General features: G+C 45.7%; 1 protein-coding gene across 1 annotated transcript in view; it reads left to right on the top strand.

Annotated features, from left to right (window-relative positions):
- The window catches only part of tmem25 (transmembrane protein 25), a gene marked incomplete at both ends in the record, with an annotated part of 43,901 nt that extends 22,988 nt beyond the window's left edge, over positions 1-20,913 (top strand). Inside the window, 2 exons of the mRNA XM_084308740.1 lie at positions 20,358-20,438; positions 20,840-20,913. Coding sequence (XP_084164866.1) covers positions 20,358-20,438; positions 20,840-20,913 — 155 coding nt within the window. The remainder of the gene's footprint in view (positions 1-20,357; positions 20,439-20,839) is intronic.
- Positions 20,914-22,095: the final 1,182 nt, after the last annotated feature.

Raw genomic sequence — 22,095 nt, 5'->3', positions numbered from 1 at the left:
ACTCGATGTGTGATAAAATCATTGAATGCAGAAACATCCTTGCAGCATTAACTGGCAGGCAGGGCCTGATCTGCCTGAAGTTTTCGATGTTAAACTTGACACTTTCTTCACATGACTTTTTGAAGGTCAATGTAGAGTCCAATGTGACCCCAAGATACTTGAATTAATGTACAATGTCCAGCTCCGCCTCTCCCAGAAACACATTAGAGTGAGTGACCTCTACTGGTGACTTTGTGAACATCATACACACTGTTTTCTTGGTGTTAAGTGAAAGACATGCTTTTGTTAGCCAGTCTTGAATGAGACATGAGACATCAGTGAATGAGATTCACGTTTCCTCCCAACCGCGAGTAGGCCTAGAAGCGCAGAAATGGAGAATGCAAAAAAAGAAAGGGTGGAGCTGAAAAAGCTAGAATTAAAAAACTAAAATTGCTAGTAAAAGACGCAGAACAATGTTCTAAAATTACAGACATGTTTACCCGCTGCTGCTGCTAATGATGATGAAGTTCAAGTGGAAGGAACCAACAGTAACAATGTGCTTTCCGTATTCCTGATTCCTTACAGCACGTGGACGTAAATAGTTGTGACTTGTGACGTTTTTTCTCTGACTAAAAGTTTAGTTAGCAATGTTAGGACTAGTGCCCACCACAGCATCAGAAGCTAAAGTGCTAACCTAGAGAGCCAATCAGAACCTAGGACGGGCTGCAAATTAATCGGCTACTAATATTATAATAGTAAATACTAAAATAAAATACTATTATGTTCCCTTCCAAATTGTCATGTTGATATAATATTGGTAATCTAATTGATTGAATTGATTAGTTGCCATTTTACATGCTTAAATAAGATGTACCTTAGAATTCCCAACTGTTAGCCATGTTCTCGATCTGTATATGATTAGTCTCATCTACATGTTTGTAAATAACCACAGCTAACTAGCTTAAGCTAACAACTAGGTCAACTACTACCCCGTAGTTAAACATATGTGATTGCATATAACAGCTAACTGCTACAGCTAAGTTGGTAGTTAGCCTATTCCATTAATGTTGAATGTATTTATGAAGGTTGTTGATGGTGGTTGGCGCTGATTAGCAGACATGATTCCGTCAGTCTGCCACAGGGCAGCTGTGTTTGCTGATGCTGCTCACAACCACCAGTAGTGTATGACTGTGTGAGTGTGAATGCTTGATGGTTTCTGTGAAGCGCTTTGTGGAACAATGCTGATATACAGTTAAGAATGAGTAATTCGCTTTTGGTTTTTAAGAAAAATTTGTAAAGCTATTTTTGAAAACTACAGGGGTGAATAATACTGTTTTCTTTTGCTATTTTCTTTTAGAATACTGTTTTGGAGTCTTAATTTTTTAAATTTTTGTTTTTTTTTATCCACTTTTTCTCCCATTTTCTACATTTTCTCCCATCCCAATTTCGTATCATCCAATTCAACCCTCCCCTGTCACGAACGCTGTTTCTTGCCTCCCACAAGCCGGCTGCAATGTGGACTAAGTCATACATAGCACAAGTCCCCTCCGGTACTTGAGGTAACAGCAGTCGCATCTTTTCACCTGCGCAGCTCGATCTCTCAGTGGCGAGGAGTAACGCGTGGGAGGCTCACGCTGCCCCCGACACTTCCTGAATTCTACTGACCAGCTAAACTGAAAGCAACGAACAGGCGAGCCCAGCGTCTCCAGTATTTGTGGCGAGCGCCTTGCCCACTACGCCACGTAGCCGCATTTTTTTTAAATTTTTGTTAAGAATATAGGACAGGCATATATAAGCATTATGCTTCAGTCTGTACCTTTTCAGTCACTGTAAAATCAAATATTGTTAAATGATGGGGTATATTGTATTGTGTGAGATGATGACTGAATAAACTACTACTACTACTACTACTACTACTACTACTACTACTTTGGGTGTTTTCAAAAGGCTGAAAAACGCTGTATGAATTCAAGCCATTATTATTGATTGCTGATGTTCTTCTTATGCAGTTGACTCTGAGGAAAGAGAGAGCGCCCAATCCAGCACAGCTGACCCTGAGGGGAGAGAGAGCGCCCAGTCCAGCACAGCTGACCCTGAGGGGAGAGAGAGAGCCCAGTCCAGACAGACAGACAGACAGACAGACAGACAGACAGAGACACAGAGAGAGAGACACACAGAGAGAGGGAGAGACAGAGACAGAGAGAGAGAGAGACACACACACACACAGAGAGACACATACAGAGAGAGAGAGAGAGAGAGAGAGAGAGAGAGAGAGAGAGAGAGAGAGAGAGAGAGAGAGAGAGAGAGAGAGAGAGAGAGGGGGGGGGGGGAGAGAGAGAGGGGGAGACAGACAGACAGAGAGAGAGAGAAAACAGGCTCTTGGAATGGGTGTCTGGGAGGAAGTGGGGGGTCTTTCAATGTTGATTAAACGGCAAGCAACTAATGTCATGAGTGCCAAATTAAAGGACAATAAATCCAATCTAACTGAAATTGTGTAGCACAGAACTTTCTATTAGGGATGCTCGATATTGGCTTTTTTACCGATACCGATATGCCGATATTGTCCAACTCTTAATTTCCGATACCGATATCAACCGATATCAACCGATACCGATATATGCAGGGTTTCCCGCCCCAAGAAATGGAATAATTTCAGGTAATTAACATTACATATCTCTTGTTGTGGAATTAACACAACATTATGCATACTTTTGACAATAAATAAAATCAGAATTGGTTCTTACTTGCTTGCCTGGGTAAATAAAGGTTATAGAAATGTAAATAAAATATTATTTCTTTAAAACCGATACCGATATTTTTCGATATCACATTTTAATGCCGATATCGGCCGATAATATCGGTAGGCCGATAATATCGGACATCCCTACTTTCTATGGATCAAAACCTCAATATTATTATGGTGTAGTTAATACTTCATGTATCCTTAATCCCTAGGCTAATGAGGCACTAAGATGTTAGTAAAAAAAACATATGCCAATGACGGGAAGTAACGGTATATGTATGTGTGTGTCTGTGTGTGTGCACTGTGCATGAGTGCACATCTAGGGGCGGTGTGTAGATTTGGTCTCCCTGATGTTGACTCCTTAGCCACAGCCTTGGGTTGTTTAATACTGGACAAGTGTTTCTTAACGCCCGTTGTGTGGGCCGGTTTCGGGGCCGGTGCGTGGGCCGGTGCGTGGGCCGGTGTGTGGGCTGGTGCGTCTGAATGTCCCGGGCTGAATTTGTGTCCCAGTCCGCCACTGACTATGACTGACTGAGATGAGTCAGGCAGGTTGAAGTCGCCCAATAGAAGGAGAGGGGTACCATCTTCCGGTAAGGAGCTAAGAAGCATGTCCAGCTCATCTGTGAAGTGATCGAGTGTACCTGGAGGGCGGTAGAGTGTAACAATGGTGAGATTGAAAGGATTAGAGACAGATACTGCATGATATTCGAGAGAGGAGAGTGACAGTTCTGGGAGTGGTGTTACGTTTGTAGCCCATGAAGGAGATGTCATGAGGCCAGTGCCTCCACCCCGTCTGGAAGGTCGAGGTGTGTGAGTGAAGTTATAGTTTGTAGATAATGCTGCAGGTGTTGATGAGTTATTGGGGGTTATCCAGGTCTCAGTTAGAGCCAGGAGCTGCAGATTTAGACTATGGGCGTAGGCAGTAATGAAGTCAGCTTTCTTGACTGCTGATTGACAATTCCATAAGCCTCCCCGTACTGTGACAGGTGTATTAGTGGCTGTAGGAGGGTAGGAGAGATTAGCCGGGTTGCTAGCAAACTGCCGTGGGTGGGTTGAATCTGTTCTATAGGAGCAGATTGTGGATATAGGTATGAGACACATTGTCTTGTCAAGAGTGACAGGGAGGAAGTAGAGAAATAGCAGAGTGGGAGGGAAAGGGAGGTTTTGCAGAGTGGAGTGTAAGATAGGACTAGGGTGTACTTAGCACTAGGTGGATCCCTCGGCAGAGAACTCCAGGAAAACTCCTCCTCTTTGTCCCTCTTCGTTTCTCGACGCTTCGCTGACGCTAAACCAACAAGCCTTTAAATCTCTATCACTAATTAGTGCTGTCTTAACACCTGGCCCTTAGTGGGGGCACTTAACAAAACAAAATGGCCGTTTTAAACACGCCCCTTTAATCAAGTCAGCTGGTTCCTCACTTTTAAGATTCACTAATAAACTTAAAATGGCTTACCCTAGTTTTCAGTATAAAGCAATGTTTCTCAGTGAGTGTGTCCTGTCCTTCCTTAACAGAGCTCAGTACAGAGTCAGTTCTGGAGGAGTTCTGGGAATTGGACCTTTCCTTCCTGGGGACGGTTCCCGACCCCTTAGGGTTCGGAGGGGGAGTGAGAGGTACTGATGCAGGCTCATCGTCCTCGTCTTCCTCACCCTCCCCTGCTTTATCCAAGGCCAGGGTTATTGCCTCATGGTCCTTAGGTTCCACCATGAGACAGATCTCTTTGTGCTCTGTACTCCTTATGCTTGAGATTGTGCTGATCACTGCTTCCCCCAACCATATGCCATATCCTTGAGACCTGCCCCACATTAGGTTTATGGCTAGTTGGTAGGGCATGTCCTTGGTACCATGGCCAGCATAGATTTCTCTTCTTTGCAGTAGTTCCTTCATACGGGACACCAGTTTGTCCCAGTTCTTTTGTGAGGACTGTACCTCCTTGTATCGGTATTGGCTTAGTGTCACATGGACAATTTTCTCTGCGTGAAACACATCATAATCACACTCAGTGATTACTGCCTTGCCTGGTTCCAGGGGCTCTTTGGTCCTTATTTCCATTACCTGTTTCCTCAGGTTCCGGTAGTAAGAGCCTCCTGCCGTTACCATGCTTGTTTTCCATCTACCATAGTTTGTCGATGACGGTCCAGTGAAGGTGAGAATTGACCATGGTGCATCAGAGTTGTCGGTCCAGACTGGGTAGTTAGTGACTGTTATGTCTGGTGTTAGCTCTGGCTAGTTAGCCTGATGTTAGCTCTGGCTAGTTAGCCTGCTGTAGACTCGGGCTATGTAACCTCTTGTAGACTCAGGCTATGTAGCCTCTTGTAGACTCAGGCTATGTAGCCTCTTGTAGACTCTGGCTATGTAGCCTCTTGTAGACTCAGGCTATGTAGCCTCTTGTAGACTCAGGCTATGTAGCCTCTAGTAGACTCAGGCTATGTAGCCTCTTGTAGACTCAGGCTATGTAGCCTCTTGTAGACTCAGGCTATGTAGCCTCTTGTAGACTCGGCTCCTGCCGATAACACCAGCCTGTATGATTACGCTGGTTCCACTTCCGTCACAGTAGCAGGACTTATGCTCCTGCTAGCTTCTGGCTCGTTAGCCTGCTGTTCTCATCTGTTAGCAATGGCTAGTTATCCTGCTATTAGCTCCTGTTAGCAATGGCTAGTTATCCTGCTATTAGCTCCTGTTAGCAATGGCTAGTTATCCTGCTATTAGCTCCTGTTAGCAATGGCTAGTTATCCTGCTGTTGGCATCTGTCAGCACTGGCTCGTCGGTAGGGCATGTCCTCAGTACCATTGCCAGCAAGGATGTCCTTCCTTTGCAGTAGTTCTTTCATACAAACTAGCAGTCTGTCCTGATTCTCTCGTGAGAACAGTGTCTCCTTTTTTACACTAGTAAAACGTTTTTTTTACACTAGTGTGTGCTCCCAATTCATCCTTCGAGTGCTGGTTGCCAAGTTGTGAATTTAAGGCTCCCTAGGCTTTTGACTTTAAGGCTCCCTAGGCCTGTGACTTTAAGGCTCCCTAGGCCTCCTAATCGCAAGTCGTTTTCTACTTAAGTTTTGACTCTAAGTAAGCATTATGTTACTTCAAGTTCAAGTGACTTTAAGGCTCCCTAGGCCTTGGACTTTAAGGCTCCCTAGGCCTGCTAAACTCTAAGTAAGCATTATGTTACTTCAAGTTTAAGTGACTTTAAGGCTCCCTAGGCCTTGGACTTTAAGGCTCCCTAGGCCTGCTAGTCGCAAGTAGTAAGTTTTGACTCTAAGTAAGCATTATGTTACTTCAAGTTTAAGTGACTTTAAGGCTCCCTAGGCCTTTGACTTTAAGGCTCCCTAGGCCTGCTAAACTCTAAGTAAGCATTATGTTACTTCAAGTTTAAGTGACTTTAAGGCTCCCTAGGCCTTGGACTTTAAGGCTCCCTAGGCCTGCTAGTCGCAAGTAGTAAGTTTTGACTCTAAGTAAGCATTATGTTACTTCAAGTTTAAGTGACTTTAAGGCTCCCTAGGCCTTTGACTTTAAGGCTCCCTAGGCCTCCTAATCGCAAGTCGTTTTCTACTTAAGTTTTGACTCTAAGTAAGCATTATGTTACTTCAAGTTCAAGTGACTTTAAGGCTCCCTAGGCCTTTGACTTTAAGGCTCCCTAGGCCTTTGACTTTAAGTAAGCATTATTTTACTCCAGAGGCACCTGACAGCAGTCATTTCGGTTCATATTCTTTCGGCTGTTGATACCTATTCAATTAGTATAAAGCCCAACTCACGGATGTTCTAAGCCCCAGAACCTCCGATCCGTTTTGACAGACCTATAAACCAGTGACTTGGCCGCCTAAGCACCACAGCATCCTGTATGCTGAAGCTTCCAAGTCCCCAAAAAACTGATAGGCCCGTCGGATATAGAGACCCTGATGCTCGCTCTGTCCCCCCGCGTCAAGGTGCTAAGCTTGATGAGAGTTTGCAGAATCTGATCTTCTTCTGCGCCAGCTCCTCCTGAGCTAGCATCTGTTGCACTAGCATCTGCTGTGCTAGCGTCTTCCGTGCTAGCATCTCTTGTGCTAGCTTCTCTTGTGCTAGCTTCTCTTGAGCTAGCATCTTCTGTGCTAGCTTCTCTTGAGCTAGCGTCTGCTGCGCCAGCTTCTTATGAGCTAGCATCTTCTGCGCCAGCTTCTTCTGAGCTAGCGTCTGCTGTTAGCTCCAGCTATTTAGCCTGATGTTAGCTCTGGCTAGTTAGCCTTCAATTAGCTCCTGGCTTGTTAGCCTGTTGTGAGCTCTTGTTAGCTCTGGCTTGTTAGCCTGTTGTGAGCTCTTGTTAGCTCTTGGCTAGTTAGCCATCAATTAGCTCTGGCTTGGTAGCCTGTTGTGAGCTAGTTAGCTCTGGCTTGTTAGCCTGTTGTGAGCTAGTTAGCTCTTGGCTAGTTAGCCCCTGTCTGGCTAGGGCCAGTTCACTTCCAGTTAGCTCTGGCTTGGTAGCCTGTTGTGAGCTAGTTAGCTCTGGCTTGTTAGCCTGTTGTGAGCTAGTTAGCTCTTGGCTAGTTAGCCCCTGTCTGGCTAGGGCCAGTTCACTTCCAGTTAGCTCTGGCTTGTTAGCCTGTTGTGAGCTAGTTAGCTCTTGGCTAGTTAGCCTGTTGTGAGCTAGTTAGCTCTTGGCTAGTTAGCCATCAATTAGCTCTGGCTTGTTAGCCTGTTGTGAGCTAGTTAGCTCTTGGCTAGTTAGCCATCAATTAGCTCTGGCTTGATAGCCGGCTGTTAGCTTCTGTTAGCTCTGGCTTGATAGCCGGCTGTTAGCTTCTGTTAGCTCTGGCTTGATAGCCGGCTGTGAGCTTCCATTAGCTCTGGCTTGATAGCCGGCTGTGAGCTAGTTAGCTCTTGGCTAGTTAGCCATCAATTAGATCTGGCTTGTTAGCCTGTTGTGAGCTAGTTAGCTCTTGGCTAGTTAGCCAGCAATTAGCTTCTGGCTTGTTAGCCTGTTGTGAGCTAGTTAGCTATTGGCTAGTTAGCCATCAATTCGCTCCTGGCTTGTTAGCCTGTTGTTTTTTTTATTGGTCTTTTTCCCCCTCCATTTTTCCTCCGATTTTCTCCCATCCCAATGTTAGTCGTATGCCAATTCCCAGTCCCTTCCTGGTCGCTGCGCTTTACCCCCCACAGTCAGATCATTTGGGAGAGTGGAGGCTACCACGTGCTTCCTCCGACACACGTCCAGCCAATCACCGCTTCTTTTCACCTGGCAGCGCGGATTCTCATTGAGAGGGCGTAGCGTGTGGGAGGACCACACTATCCCCCTCACGTCCAATCCGCGCTTAGCAGGCGCCCCGACCGAACTGTAGGAGTCGCTGTTTACAACGACCCGGACCCACCCCGCCAGCTTCTCCCACCCTCTGATACAGCCAATTGTATCAGTGCAGACGGCCAGCCAAGCTGGTGACAACCCCGGAGCTGTGAGCTGGATTCGAACAGGCGAATCAAGCTCACAGCTCCGGGGCTGGTGACGAACGCAATCTCCGCTCGACCACCTAACCGCTCCGCTTGTTAGCCTGTTGTGAGCTAGTTAGCTCTTGGCTAGTTAGCCATCAATTAGCTCCTGGCTTGTTAGCCTGTTGTGAGCTAGTTAGCTCTTGGCTAGTTAGCCATCAATTAGCTTCTGGCTTGTTAGCCTGTTGTGAGCTAGTTAGCTCTTGGCTAGTTAGCCATCAATTAGCTCTGGCTTGTTAGCCTGTTGTGAGCTAGTTAGCTCTTGGCTAGTTAGCCATCAATTAGCTCTGGCTTGGTAGCCTGTTGTGAGCTAGTTAGCTCTGGCTTGTTAGCCTGTTGTGAGCTAGTTAGCTCTTGGCTAGTTAGCCCCTGTCTGGCTAGGGCCAGTTCACTTCCAGTTAGCTCTGGCTTGTTAGCCTGTTGTGAGTAGGGATGGGTATCGTTAGGATTTTATCGATACTACTACTCCTATCGATACTGCTTAACGGTTCGGTACTTTATCGATACTCTTATCGGTTCTTTTTGATAATTTTTTTATGATTTTTATATTTGCAGTTGAGAGCATTGGTCATCTCCCTACAGTAAAGATTAGAAATGATTGAATTATTGTAAATGTGTGTGGAGTGGTGGGAATAGCTGCTTCAATAATAACTTATAACAACAACAGACAAGTTAGACAACTATGTATACAAAAAAAACGATATACACTGAATGATTAGTTGTTACCTAAAGTCCTTGGACTCCACTGTAGAGAACGGGTGCAGGCCTTTGACAACAAACTTTGTCACAGCCCTGTGACACTCGTTCACCCTATCCTCTGTCATCTTTCCTCTAGCTGCTAGGGAGAAAGGACTTTGGGTGGTGGAGGTAGAGGGAGGATGTGTGGTGGGCTCACTGGCCTGGGACACATTGGTGGCTGACCTCAGCTTGACGATCTATAAAAAGTTTTTAGATTGTAGTATTTGTAGCTAAACAATTTTTTTGTTTATTAGCCTATTTGTAATAATTCGTTATTAGCCTAGGAAACTCCGTATCTTGGCTTACCGGCTGCAGTGGACGTGGATGCAGATGGACCACTGCGCGCAAGGCAGTCGAATACGGCGCATTTCTGCACACTAATATAGTGTTTTGCAAACAAATGTTTTGATAGATTGCTCGTATTGCCACCCTTACTGGCAAATGTTTTGTTGCACTTGTGAACGCTTTGCTCTATCCGCCATCACGACTCAGTCCATGCAGAGCTGTCTGTGTCTGTGTGCAGCGCGCGTCGGCACGGAGACAGCGCTGAGATGCTTCCAGCTGCAGCACATCAGGTGTGCGGGGCTTGTATGTGCGGGGCTTGTAAGCGCTGCTGTCTGACGTGCTGCAGCTGCATACTATTGACAGCGCTTTCATTAAGGAGTACCCGTATGTATGTGTAGCGCGACTCGCGAGGAGTGTGTGTAATAATGACTCGCTGCTTCTCGTGCAGAGACAGAGAGAGGAGAGATCGTTCGCAACTTTTAAATAATAATAATAATAATAATAATAATAATTTCTCTAGAGTATCGATAGCAGTACCGAGGACGTCGGAGCTTATAAATACTCCGGTATTTTCTAATATAGTACCGGTTCCCGTTTAAAACCGGGGTCCGGGGGGCATCCCTAGTTGTGAGCTAGTTAGCTCTTGGCTAGTTAGCCTGTTGTGAGCTAGTTAGCTCTTGGCTAGTTAGCCATCAATTAGCTCTGGCTTGTTAGCCTGTTGTGAGCTAGTTAGCTCTTGGCTAGTTAGCCATCAATTAGCTCTGGCTTGATAGCCGGCTGTTAGCTTCTGTTAGCTCTGGCTTGATAGCCGGCTGTTAGCTTCTGTTAGCTCTGGCTTGATAGCCGGCTGTTAGCTTCCATTAGCTCTGGCTTGATAGCCGGCTGTGAGCTAGTTAGCTCTTGGCTAGTTAGCCATCAATTAGCTCTGGCTTGTTAGCCTGTTGTGAGCTAGTTAGCTCTTGGCTAGTTAGCCATCAATTCACTCTGGCTTGTTAGCCGGCGCTCCTGTGGACTCCGGCTAGGTAGCCTCCAGTTAGCACTGGCTCGTTAGCCGGTGCTCCTGTGGACTCCGGCTAGGTAGCCTCCAGTTAGCACTGGCTCGTTAGCCGGCGCTCCTGTAGACTCCGGCTAGGTAGCTTCCAGTTAGCACTGGCTCTTTAGCCGGCGCTCCTGTAGACTCCGGCTAGGTAGCTTCCAGTTAGCACTGGCTCGTTAGCCGGCGCTCCTGTAGACTCCGGCTAGGTAGCTTCCAGTTAGCACTGGCTCGTTAGCCGGCGCTCCTGTAGACTCCGGCTAGGTAGCTTCCAGTTAGCACTGGCTCGTTAGCCGGCGCTCCTGTAGACTCCGGCTAGGTAGCTTCCAGTTAGCACTGGCTCGTTAGCCGGCGCTCCTGTAGACTCCGGCTAGGTAGCTTCCAGTTAGCACTGGCTCGTTAGCCGGCGCTCCTGTAGACTCCGGCTAGGTAGCTTCCAGTTAGCACTGGCTCGTTAGCCGGCAATGCCAGCCTGTATGGCTGCGCTGATGTCTCTCTAAACTGCCAGACATTTAGAGAGGGGGTTTTCGCTATAAGAATGGTGTCTGAAGTAAGAAAATGGAAAATCTGAGCTCCCGAGACTGGGGCAGTCACTTATATATCGGTCCGGCATCATATCAAGACCTCTTTACTATTGGTCTAAATACAGTGATGTCATTTCTACCATCCAATCAACACACAACACACAACATACTCAGTAAGGATGAACTCCTCCCCTTCTAGTCGTTACATTTACTGAGAGAGTAATGGATTTCTTTGTGCTGGGAAAGCCCCTAGAATTCCATCTGCCTCTGCACGGATCCCGGCCTTTCAATTGGAATAGCCTGTACGTATATATATATATATATATATATATATATATATATATATATACAATTCAATACTCATATACTTAAACACTGATTGACATGCCCAAACATCATATATGTATTCTGTAGTTTAGATATAGAGTATAATAGTTCTCTGCCTCATAACTACAAGGGCTAACTCTGCAGGCAGCATTCGCTCCTCTGCTCCTCTGTCAAGGTCAACGCTCTGTGACCACATTCCTGCATTCTGCATTCCATGCCGCGTTTCTGCCGTGTTTCTGACCTACTGACAATATTCTCTTCTCAACTCCTTTCTGACTGTGCATACCAGCCCAGTATACATATCACATATAGACACATACAGTAACATATGCTTAGATTTAAAACAGATATATATAATAAACATATGCTTAGATTTAAAACAGATATATAATAACCATATGCTTAAACCTTTATATCTTACAAGTGACAGGGAGAACAGGATGTCATAATAAAAAGGGTCACTTCGTGGCACTTCAACACATTTGTAGGCAACACTCCTGTTCATGTGTCTGGATAATAATAATAATAATAATAATAATAATAATAATAATAATAATAATAATAATAATAATAATAATAATAATAATAATAATAATAATAATAATAATAATAATAATAATAATAATAATAATAATAATAATACATCAGATTTATATATTTATTTTTTGTATTTATTTATTAACACAGTTAAACAAAAGTAAAAAAAGAAATACATAATAAGTTATAACTATTGTGAAGGAGAAGTTAGAAGCCTGAATAGCACTTTTCAAATGGTCAAAGACGCTTTAACAAAACAAACAATACAATAAAATACAGTTTTAGTAGAGATAAATAAAAATGTGAGAGACAAAGGAGTTCATGGGTTGAAAGCAAGGGTAAAAAGGTTGGTTTTGAGGGCTTGTTTGAATGATGACAGAGTGTCTGCATGACGGATATGGTTGGGAAGGGCGTTCCAGAGGGTGGGGGCAGCTTCAGCGAAGGCCTGGCCTGCACGCCCCAGGTCTGGAGCTTAGTCGGATGGGTTGGAGGAGGTTAGCATCTGCGGGGGCAGGTACTGTAGGCGTGTGGTGGAGAAGGAGGTCAGAGAGGTAGGAGGGGGCCAGGTTGTTGAGGGCTTTGAAGGTGATGAGTAAAATGTTTAACTGAATCCTGTTACATGATGGGGAGCCAGTGGAGATCATGGAGGATGGGGGTGATGCACATGCGGTTTGGTTCAGGAAGTAGAGCTTTTGCCCTACAAGGGGACGTTGACGAAAAAAGGGTCTATTCTAGACCATGGGCTTCTGGGGCTATAATGAATGTTTTTTTTTACTAACCCCGAACCTTAAAATGCCCTTAAGCCCGACAGTTGATTAGCCATCTTTTGTGGGCTCTGGTGCGCTCATTTCTTAAGCTATACTGGTATCATATGAAACTCGATGACCACCGGAATCTAATGTCATCAAGCCTGTCATGCTAGTTTGTATGGAAGGGTGCTACAATATGAGCAAATTGAGCAAGACACTTAACCCCTAATTGCTCCCAATGAGCTGGTTGGCACCTTGCATGGTTGCCTCCACCGTCTGTGTGTGAATGTGTGAGTGAATGGATGAATGTGATTGAAAAGTGATTGAAGAGTGAAATTGTAAAACGCTTTGGATAAAAGCACTATTTAAATGCACCATTTACCAAATGCACCATTCGCTCCTGCTTCCTCGTATAGGAACAGCCCACAAATGTCATATTTAGGCTATTTATCATTCTTATGTATGAATAATTGATTGGATGATAGACTTTAGAAACAAAATCTTAAATATGGGCCAATTTGTAGGAGAGATGTGAGCATTCTTTTTTTAAGATTAGTTTCAGATGTTCATAAGTATCATTCTTAAACTTTTTCTGCTCTATAAAGCTGTTTTCAGAACATCACACAAATAGATTCGATTAAACTGTATTGTCAAAGAACCACACAATCGTATGGACAGCCTACATATCAGTCTACTCTACAAGCTGCTTCAATAGAACACACCTGATTTAGCAGGGGAGAGAAAGTGGGGTGTGTGCCTGTGGAAGGCCTGCTCTTCTACACTCTTAACTCATTCCCCGCCAACAACGAGTTTACTCGTTATTGGGAGCCGACACTTGAACGCCAACAACGATCGTTTTTCCTTTTTTTCGATATTTGTATTCATTATTCATCCAGGGACCTTGGTGTTACCATAGGGAATGAGTCTGAGATTGCCAAAGTGCAATACCGGCCGCATCCAGCTAGACGGTGGTATCGAGCCTTTGTTGTAACCTTGTATATTGGCCTGTGTAATGGCTAAATGTCTCCAGGCTCACTTTTCTTTGTCAGGCGAGTGGAGCGGTTCTCTCGGTTGCAATGAAGCACGTCAAATATCCCCGATCCATATGTTGTGGTGGGTTATGTCGTGGACCAAATGGACATTGGATGTACCAAATGGCGATCAAACAATTAGAGTATTATTTTTGGAATACTCCTGATCACAGGTAAGGACTATCTGACGTAATTTTTTGCTTGATCGTGCAATGATTTTATACCGATCCGGCTGATAAGCGTTTTTAGTGAATGCCGTTCTGATCAAATAATCAGAAACTACCCCCCCCCCCTTTCATGCATTCACGATGAAACATAATACAATCAATATAGAGTTGATTTGGGAATAATAGCGTGTACACTGTACAAGCAAGAAACGGCAACGCTTATAGTAGAATTGACGTATAAGGCTATTACTCAGCCCTTCAGGAATTACCCCAGACCACGCTATAACCCTACTTATATTCACCACGGTATAACACGGGAACGTATGGATGAAGAAATTAATTCTTTTTCACATATTGAACGATAGATAGGTGATGTCAAATGGGCCATAGTATTGTATCCATAGCTATAATATAGAATATAGTTATAGCTCTACAAACAAGGTGACGCACTCCTATCTTTTAAAGCGTGGCAGTGCTAGAACGGGGCCCGGCTAATCCCCGACGGTCAATGAGTTAACAAAAATGGTGCTAAATAGCACTAAAAGTGGTTCTTTGACTCGTGCGTGCGTGCGTGCGTGCGTGCGTGCGTGCGTGGAAAGGAAAGGATATCAGGAGTTTTATAGTATTTACTTTTTTGTTTGTTTGACAGTTGTCATTTTAATTTGAATGCTTTAAATCATTTGAGAAAGTTTGAGATTATGCTGCTACTGTAGGAATGCAGGTAATAATAGTGAAAACGGAGTCGTGTTCCGATGCAATAATACTATTTTAATACGCACTCTACTGTCGCACAACAACACTGACATTCATCTTTCATTCGTCTCACTTTAACTACGTCATCCCCCGCTAAGGATCACGGGAGATGTAGTCAACACCACCTAAGGCTAGGATGCTGTGAATTATGTCCCAGTAGCCACTACACACGTCCCCCCAGAATTCACAAGAACTGGCCCCAAAAAACGTCCAGGGGCTCTGACGACCCGCCCAAAACGACTCCGGTACCCCTGGGCAGGCACAGGAACCCGAGGCAGTGGTAAAGCAGTAGGCTGGCCCTGAACAGGCCTCGGACGGCAGGTCCGGGGGTCCGCCGTAGCTAGAGTAGGCGTCGGGACTGCCCTACCAGGGGGCCGACCGCGGCGGGGCGGTTGGGCCAACTCAATGGGGCGGTCCAAATCCAGATGAGCAGGCTTCAGGCGATCCACCGAGATCCGTTCTTCCCTCCCCCCCATGTCAACGACGAAGGTCTTATCGCCTGCCTTCACAACCCGGTAAGGACCATCGTAGGGTGGCTGTAGGGGGCCTCGATGGGCGTCGCAGCGGATAAACACGTACCCCGCTGCTTGCAGATCAGGCGGGACACGCACCCTTGGAACGCCGTGGCACGAGGTGGGGATGGGCAAGAAAGCCTTGGCCTTGTCCAGCAGAGCATCCCGCTGTTCCAGTGCTGACCAGGAGGCCGTAACACAGGGAAGAAAATCCCCTGGGACACGGAGGGGTTGGCCGTATACCAGCTCAGCTGAAGATGAAAGAAGGTCCTCCTTAGGTGCAGTACGGAGCCCCAGCATCACCCAAGGAAGTCTGTCGACCCAGGTGTCGCCTCGGAGATCGGCCTTGAGAGCAGCTTTCATCGACCGGTGAAAACTTTCACACAGGCCATTGGCCTGTGGATGGTAAGCCGTAGTGCGGTGGAGGGAGACACCCAACTGCTGGGTAATGGAAGTCCATAACGCGGAAGTGAATTGGGCCCCTCGGTCAGAGGACAGATCAGAGGGAACACCGAACCGGGTGACCCAGGTACCGATGAATGCGCGAGCCACGTCAGCTGTAGTAGTCGCAGTGAGTGGGACAGCCTCTGGCCAACGGGTGGTCCTGTCCACCATCGTCAGAAGGTGAGTGTACCCCCTGGAGGGAGGAAGGGGTCCCACCAGATCCACGTTGATGTGGTCAAAACGCCTCTCAGGCACATCAAACCGCTCCAACGGGGCTTTAACATGTCGATGGACCTTCGCGCGTTGGCATGCCATGCAGGTCTTGACCCAACCTCCAATGTCAACCTTCATCCTGGGCCAGACAAATTTTGCTGCCATTAGGCGCTGTGATGGTTTCCTGCCCGGGTGCGAAAGGCCATGGATAGCGTCGAAAACTTGTCGTCTCCATGCCCGTGGAACAACTGGCCTTGGCTGCGCCATAGATATATCACATAGCAGCGTCGTGCCATCATCAACGAAGGGGACGTCCGCCAACTGGAGGCCAGTAACCGCCGTCCTGCATGCCTGGATGTCTGGGTCTGAAACCTGATCCGCAGCCATACGGGCGCAATCAATTCCCAGGTGGACAGCACCAATGGCGGCCCGCGAGAGGCAGTCAGCCACAGGGTTGTCCTTCCCCGCCACATGCTGGATGTCAGTGGTGAACTCAGAGATGAAAGCCAGATGGCGCTGTTGCCTGGCAGACCACGGTTCAGACACCTTCGACATAGCAAAAATTTATGGTTTGTGGTCTACAAAAACAGTGAAAGGGCGAGCCTCCAGCAGGAAACGGAAATGTCTGACCGCCAAATACAGGGCGAGGAGCTCACGGTCAAAGGTGCTGTACTTCTGTTCGCTAGAACGGAGCTGTCGGCTGAAGAACGCCAGGGGTTGCCAAATGCCCTCGACCAACTGTTCATATACGCCTCCAACGGCATAATCCGAGGCATCAGTTGTCAATGCCACGGGAGCCTCAGGCACGGGGTGCGTCAGCATGGTTGCACTCGCAAGGGCCTCCTTGGTATCCGAGAACACCTTTGACATGTCGTCGGACCAGGCGATGGCATGCTTGGGAGTCTTGCCCTTGAGAGCCCCATACAGGGGGTGCATTAGGTGGGCAGCCTGAGGGATGAACCGATGGTAGAAATTCACCATCCCCAGGAACTCCTGCAAGGCCCTAACCGTGGTAGGGCGTGGGAGGCGCAGCACCGCTTCCACCTTTACTGGTAATGGGACCGCTCCAGCAGTAGTGATGTGGTGGCCAAGGAAGTCCATGGCAGGCAGACCAAACTGACACTTTGCTGGGTTGATGATTAATCCATGCTCTCTGAGGCGACTGAAGAGGAGTCGGAGGTGTGTTAGGTGTTCCGCCTTGGACGTGCTGGCTACCAGGATATCGTCTAGGTAGACGAACACGAAAGACAGGTTGCGCAGCATGGCGTCCATTAACCTCTGAAAGGTCTGAGCCGCATTTTTGAGGCCAAAAGGCATCCTCAAAAATTCAAAGAGCCCGAATGGGGTTATAACTGCCGTCTTGGGGATGTCCTGAGGGCTAACCGGCACCTGGTGGTATCCTCTCACCAGATCCACCTTTGAAAAAACAGACGCTCCAGCCAGGTGGGCTGAAAAATCTTGTGTGTGGAACCGGGTAACGATCAGGTGTAGTGGCGTCATTAAGGCGCCGGTAGTCGCCACACGGACGCCAGCCACCGTTGGCCTTTGGAACGAGATGGAGCGGCGAGGCCCAAGGACTGTCGGACCGACGAACGATGCCCAGTGCCTCCATGGAGGCAAACTCATTCCTAGCGATGGTGAGCTTGTGTGGGTCGAGACGACGAGCCCTAGCATGTACTGGCGGGCCCTCCGTGGAGATGTAATGCACGACTCCATGCTTAGTGGCCGCGGACGAGAAGGTGGGTGTTGTGATGTCCGAGAACTCCAACAGGAGGCGGGAGAAATCATCAGTGGGCGCGACGGCGCTGGACAGTGTCATTGTGGCCGTGTCACTGCGCTCACATGCTAAGGAGCTAAAAGTCTCAGCATTGACGAGCCGGCGATTCCCCACGTCTACCAAGAGACTGTTGGCGCAGAGAAAGTCAGCGCCTAGGAGGGGAGTGGACACCTTGGCCAACACAAAATCCCAGCTGAAACGCTGGTCAGCAAAACACAATGCCACGGTGTGTTTGCCAAATGTAGGGATCGCACTGCCATTGGCAGCTTCAAGGGCAGGGCCCCGTCTCGCTGAGTGGAAATCCTGAGTGGACGCCGGCAACACGCTCACCTGGGCACCCGTGTCACATAAAAAACGGCGGCCGGAGAGTGAGTCGGTGACGTACAGCAAGCCTGCAGGATTAACTACGTCATCCCCCGCTAAGGATCACGGGAGATGTAGTCAACACCACCTAAGGCTAGGATGCTGTGAATTATGTCCCAGTAGCCACTACACTACAGTATTTTTTGTTTGTTTGACCGTTTTAATTTGAATGCTTTAATTAATTTTACTCTCATTGTTCAAATCGTTTTTTTTGAGTGCAATACTAGTTTGACAAAGAAAAGTTCTCCAGCATTTTGAATGCCATTGCTTGTCATTGTTCTAAAGGTTTGTGTTTTAAAATAAAGAACAATAATGACATCTGAGAGTGTTTCGTAGATTTTGAGGAAAAATTCATATCGGTATCGTATCGAAACAAAAAATTTGGTATTGTGACAACACTAATATATATGTATACATATATATATTAGGGCTGTCAGTTTATCGCGTTAATTAGATCAATTAATTACACAGCAAATTATCGCGTTATGAAAATTAACTCAAAATGTATTGTAAAAAAAATAAATAAAAAAAATGTATAATTAATTTTGAGTTAATTTTCAATTAACCAAATGAGAATATCAATAAAAATTTTTTTTATCTTTGACTGAATAAAACCATGCTAAAATTGACCAGACCTGAAAAATCTAAGCAAATGAATAAATGGAAGATGATTAAACAGAAGGTTTTGTAGATACAGTACTGAATCCTGCCATCCGGACACATGCAATTTGAAATATGATTATAGAATATAGAATATAAGGCCTAAAATGGTTATGCGATTAAAATGCGATTAATTAGATAAATTTATTACAAATCCTGTAATTAATTAGATACATTTTTTTAATCGCCTGACAGCACTAACATTGGACAAACAAGTACAGTTCTGACAAGAATTTAGTCGAACATCAACAATCATGTATCAATCAAATTAAACAAGTACAAGCAACATCTAAAATGTCAGAGTTCAAAACTTTAAGATTTTCTAACGGAATAAAATGTTATAACTTCAAGGTTTTCTGTAATGTTAATGCATTACATTTGTATGGGGCATAATATTAAACACTGGTTTGTCCAAGCTCAGTTTTTACATGTGGTGTATCTAAGCTGGTCTCACAGCAAGAAGGTCCTGGGTTCAAACCCCAGCAGGGCTTTGACCAGCAGGGGGCCTTTCTGTGTGGAGTGTGCATGTTGCATGCACCACACTGTGGGTCAAATGCAGAGGACGAATGTTCCCAATGGGATTAATAAAGACACACATTTTCAATTCATTAAAAAGGTATTCCACATGGATTTAAACATTTTAATAAATAAAAAAAGAGCCTATTATGGCACCAAATTTCAAAATTGTCTACAATTCTAAATGTTTTATTTGAGAGCCCTGAAGTGTTATACTAATAGTAGGAATGTTGCTACACAAGACCCTTGAAAATAAAATACTCCTTGCTTTGCTCTCAGAATTTAAGATAAGCGTGTGATTAATGTGAGATATCGAAAGTCATAAAAAGCAGACTGTAAATTTGTAGTGGCCAGTTTGAGTTGAGCAGGTGTAACGGAGGTGCGTGAGTATATCCACAGTCACGATGGACTTCAAGTGTTGTGACTGTGGCACGTAGCGGTACTGCAAGTAAACTCATCCACCCATAAAAGGCATGCAGACACGTTACCAAAAGGTGAATTCACCTCTTGGTATAGTGGTCTGCGATGTCGCACGCGGCGCGGGAGACCGGGGTTCGAGACTCGCTCGGGGCAATCCCTTCACAGGGGTCGAACTTTAACACAACGAGATGGCAATACGAGACCGGCTACACAGGTGGCATACAAGATTGTCTCCATAGAAATCACAATGCAGAGAAGAAAATCACCCTGCCCTATGAGTTATATTATACATCTCAATAAATATGGTCAATAACACTTAGCATCTGAATATACTATGAGTAAGTAAAGTATACAGTATACACAGGTGCAGTATACATAAGGTACCCTAACTGGCATGATATACATACATAGCATATGTTATACATTGTAGTCTGTGTAGTTTAGGTGAGAGTCAGACACACTCAGTGGTCAGACATTCATAGTAGTTCTTGAGTTCTGCTGCCGTTAGTTCTCCGGCTGCTGGCAGCGGTCCCTGCCCGTTGTTGTGATGGCCGCTGGTATACGAATGACTGGCCGAGGCGGTTAGTGGTGTGTCTGGGGGTATGAGTCTGTGGCTGAACATGCTTCTTATCTTGGCTAGCTCCTCATAGAGGGGGTGGGAGGGGTTCTCCAGGATAGCAGCTAACTTCCTTCTCATCCCCCTCTCCGCCACCACCGCCAGTTTGACCATTCACTCACACATTTACACACTGACGGTGGAGACAACCGTGCTCATCGGGCGCCGCTAGGGGTTAAGTGTCCCGCTCAAGGACACGTTGACATGCTGCTGGGAGGAGTGAAGACCCCAGTTGGACTGACACACCTTACTTCTTGTGTCCATACTCAGCAGGGTAGTGGTAATTGAGAAAGTGAGTATACTATAGTATATAGTATAGTATATAGTATAGTATACTATCGAGGGGAGAAGAGTCAAGTGTTTTACCACCAATACTTCATTGGTAATTGATAGGTGCATGTATTCTAAATGCCCAGATAAAGAGGTGGATATAGGCTACCATACGTTACTTAGAGATGGATATAGGCCACGTTGTATTCTAACATCTCTCTATCTTTTCTACATCACTTCCTGCAGCCCTGGAGGCAGCTAAGCGGAATAGTGGAGAGAAGAAGGAGGAAGAGGAGGAAGATCTGTCTGCTGCCTATGCAGCCAGAGGTCAGAGAAATACTGTCCCATACTGCCTATTGTTGGCACTAGATTTTGGGTCACCAAAATCAATAGGTTTCTTCCTTGTGGGGTCATGAATGTTCACAATCATTTTCCATGCCAATCCGGTCATTACTTTTTTAGATATCTTGTTCACAAACATACAGACAGACAGATGGGGTGAAAACATACTATAACCTACTTGACGGATGTAAAAAGTAATAACACACCCATAACTCTAGATGTTTTTGTACAGGAAAAATTACTGAATGAATTTTCTTTCAACCATCACAACCAACGCAATTCAATGATGTCACAGTTTTGCATTATCCTTGATCTTGAAAGCTCATAAAACAACACAAATCTTTTCTGGGAAATTGATGTATCTTTAATTCTTTTTTCTCCCTCAGGTTTCGCCAGGTATCCCATGGTGGGCTACATCTATAGGGTTAACAGCACAAGCAGTGAAGAGATCTGGCTCTGACCTCACACACACACACACTCTCTCTCTCTCTCTCTCTCTCTCTCACACACACACACACACACACACACACACACACACACACACACACACACACACACACACACACACACACACACACACACACACACACACACACACACACACACACACACACACACACACACACACACACACACACACACACACCACACAAGCAAGGTGCAAGACAACAGTGTGGCTGTTGTCCAGAACAAACCCAGAACAACTGCCAGTCATCCATTCAACCAATCATCTTCAAGCAGGATTAGCATAGACCTGGGGAGTCATGTGATAGTTGTAAGAAAGCAGCATAGACCTGGGGAGTCATGTGATAGTTGTAAGAAAGCAGCATAGACCTGGGGAGTCATCTGATAGTTGTAAGAAAGCAGCATAGACCTGGGGAGTCATGTGATAGTTGTAAGAAAGCTTACTAAGAGCTGCTAGGATTTTCTCAATGTAGCTGGGTTCATAGGGTTAAAAAGAAATAGAAAATTGAGAAAAACAAGAAAAAAGCCACGGGTACAAGACTGTGTACCTAATGGCGCCAAACGCACAAGAACTACAATTTCCATCGTACATTTCCGGACCAGTCTCGAGCAAAGGCTATAGTATGTAGCTTTCCAAACAACGCTGTTAGTTTTCGTGTTTTGGACGTGAATATGGAACGTTCACACCAAGATATGAAAACAAAGATGGCGATTGAGCGATGATCGAACAAAGGGATACCGACGTTAGAGTTATGTGCTCTTGTGATTGGTCAAGGTTTATGGGTATTGTAATTGATGTCATAAATCATTACGATATAAAAATGAAAGGTTATCCTATAACCTAGTTATATATATGAATACTGGCTGAGCGTCTCGCTCTTCGCCATTATGAGATATCTCTTATCTCCTAGCACCTACTGTGCTCACGAACAAACAATTGCACTCACATGCACTTGACCAGGCCACGCCCCCACGTCCTACTATATGCCGCCGGACATGGTCACACTCTACCTTCCTCAGAAAAGGTTTCCAACACTGAAAACCCAACCAAGGGACCTCAGGGCGCTAAGAGCGAGACGCTCAGCCAGTATTCATATAACTAGGTTATATGATAACCTTTCGTTATATTATCATACTGGCCAATCGCGTCTCGCTCTTCGCCATTATGAGATATGGG

The sequence above is a fragment of the Notolepis coatsorum genome (assembly GCF_963971535.1).
Source record: "Notolepis coatsorum genome assembly, chromosome: 1".
In the NCBI taxonomy this organism is placed as follows: domain Eukaryota; kingdom Metazoa; phylum Chordata; class Actinopteri; order Aulopiformes; family Paralepididae; genus Notolepis; species Notolepis coatsorum.
The sequence above is the reverse complement of the archived record's forward strand: the minus strand, read 5'-3'. Positions and strand labels throughout refer to the sequence as shown.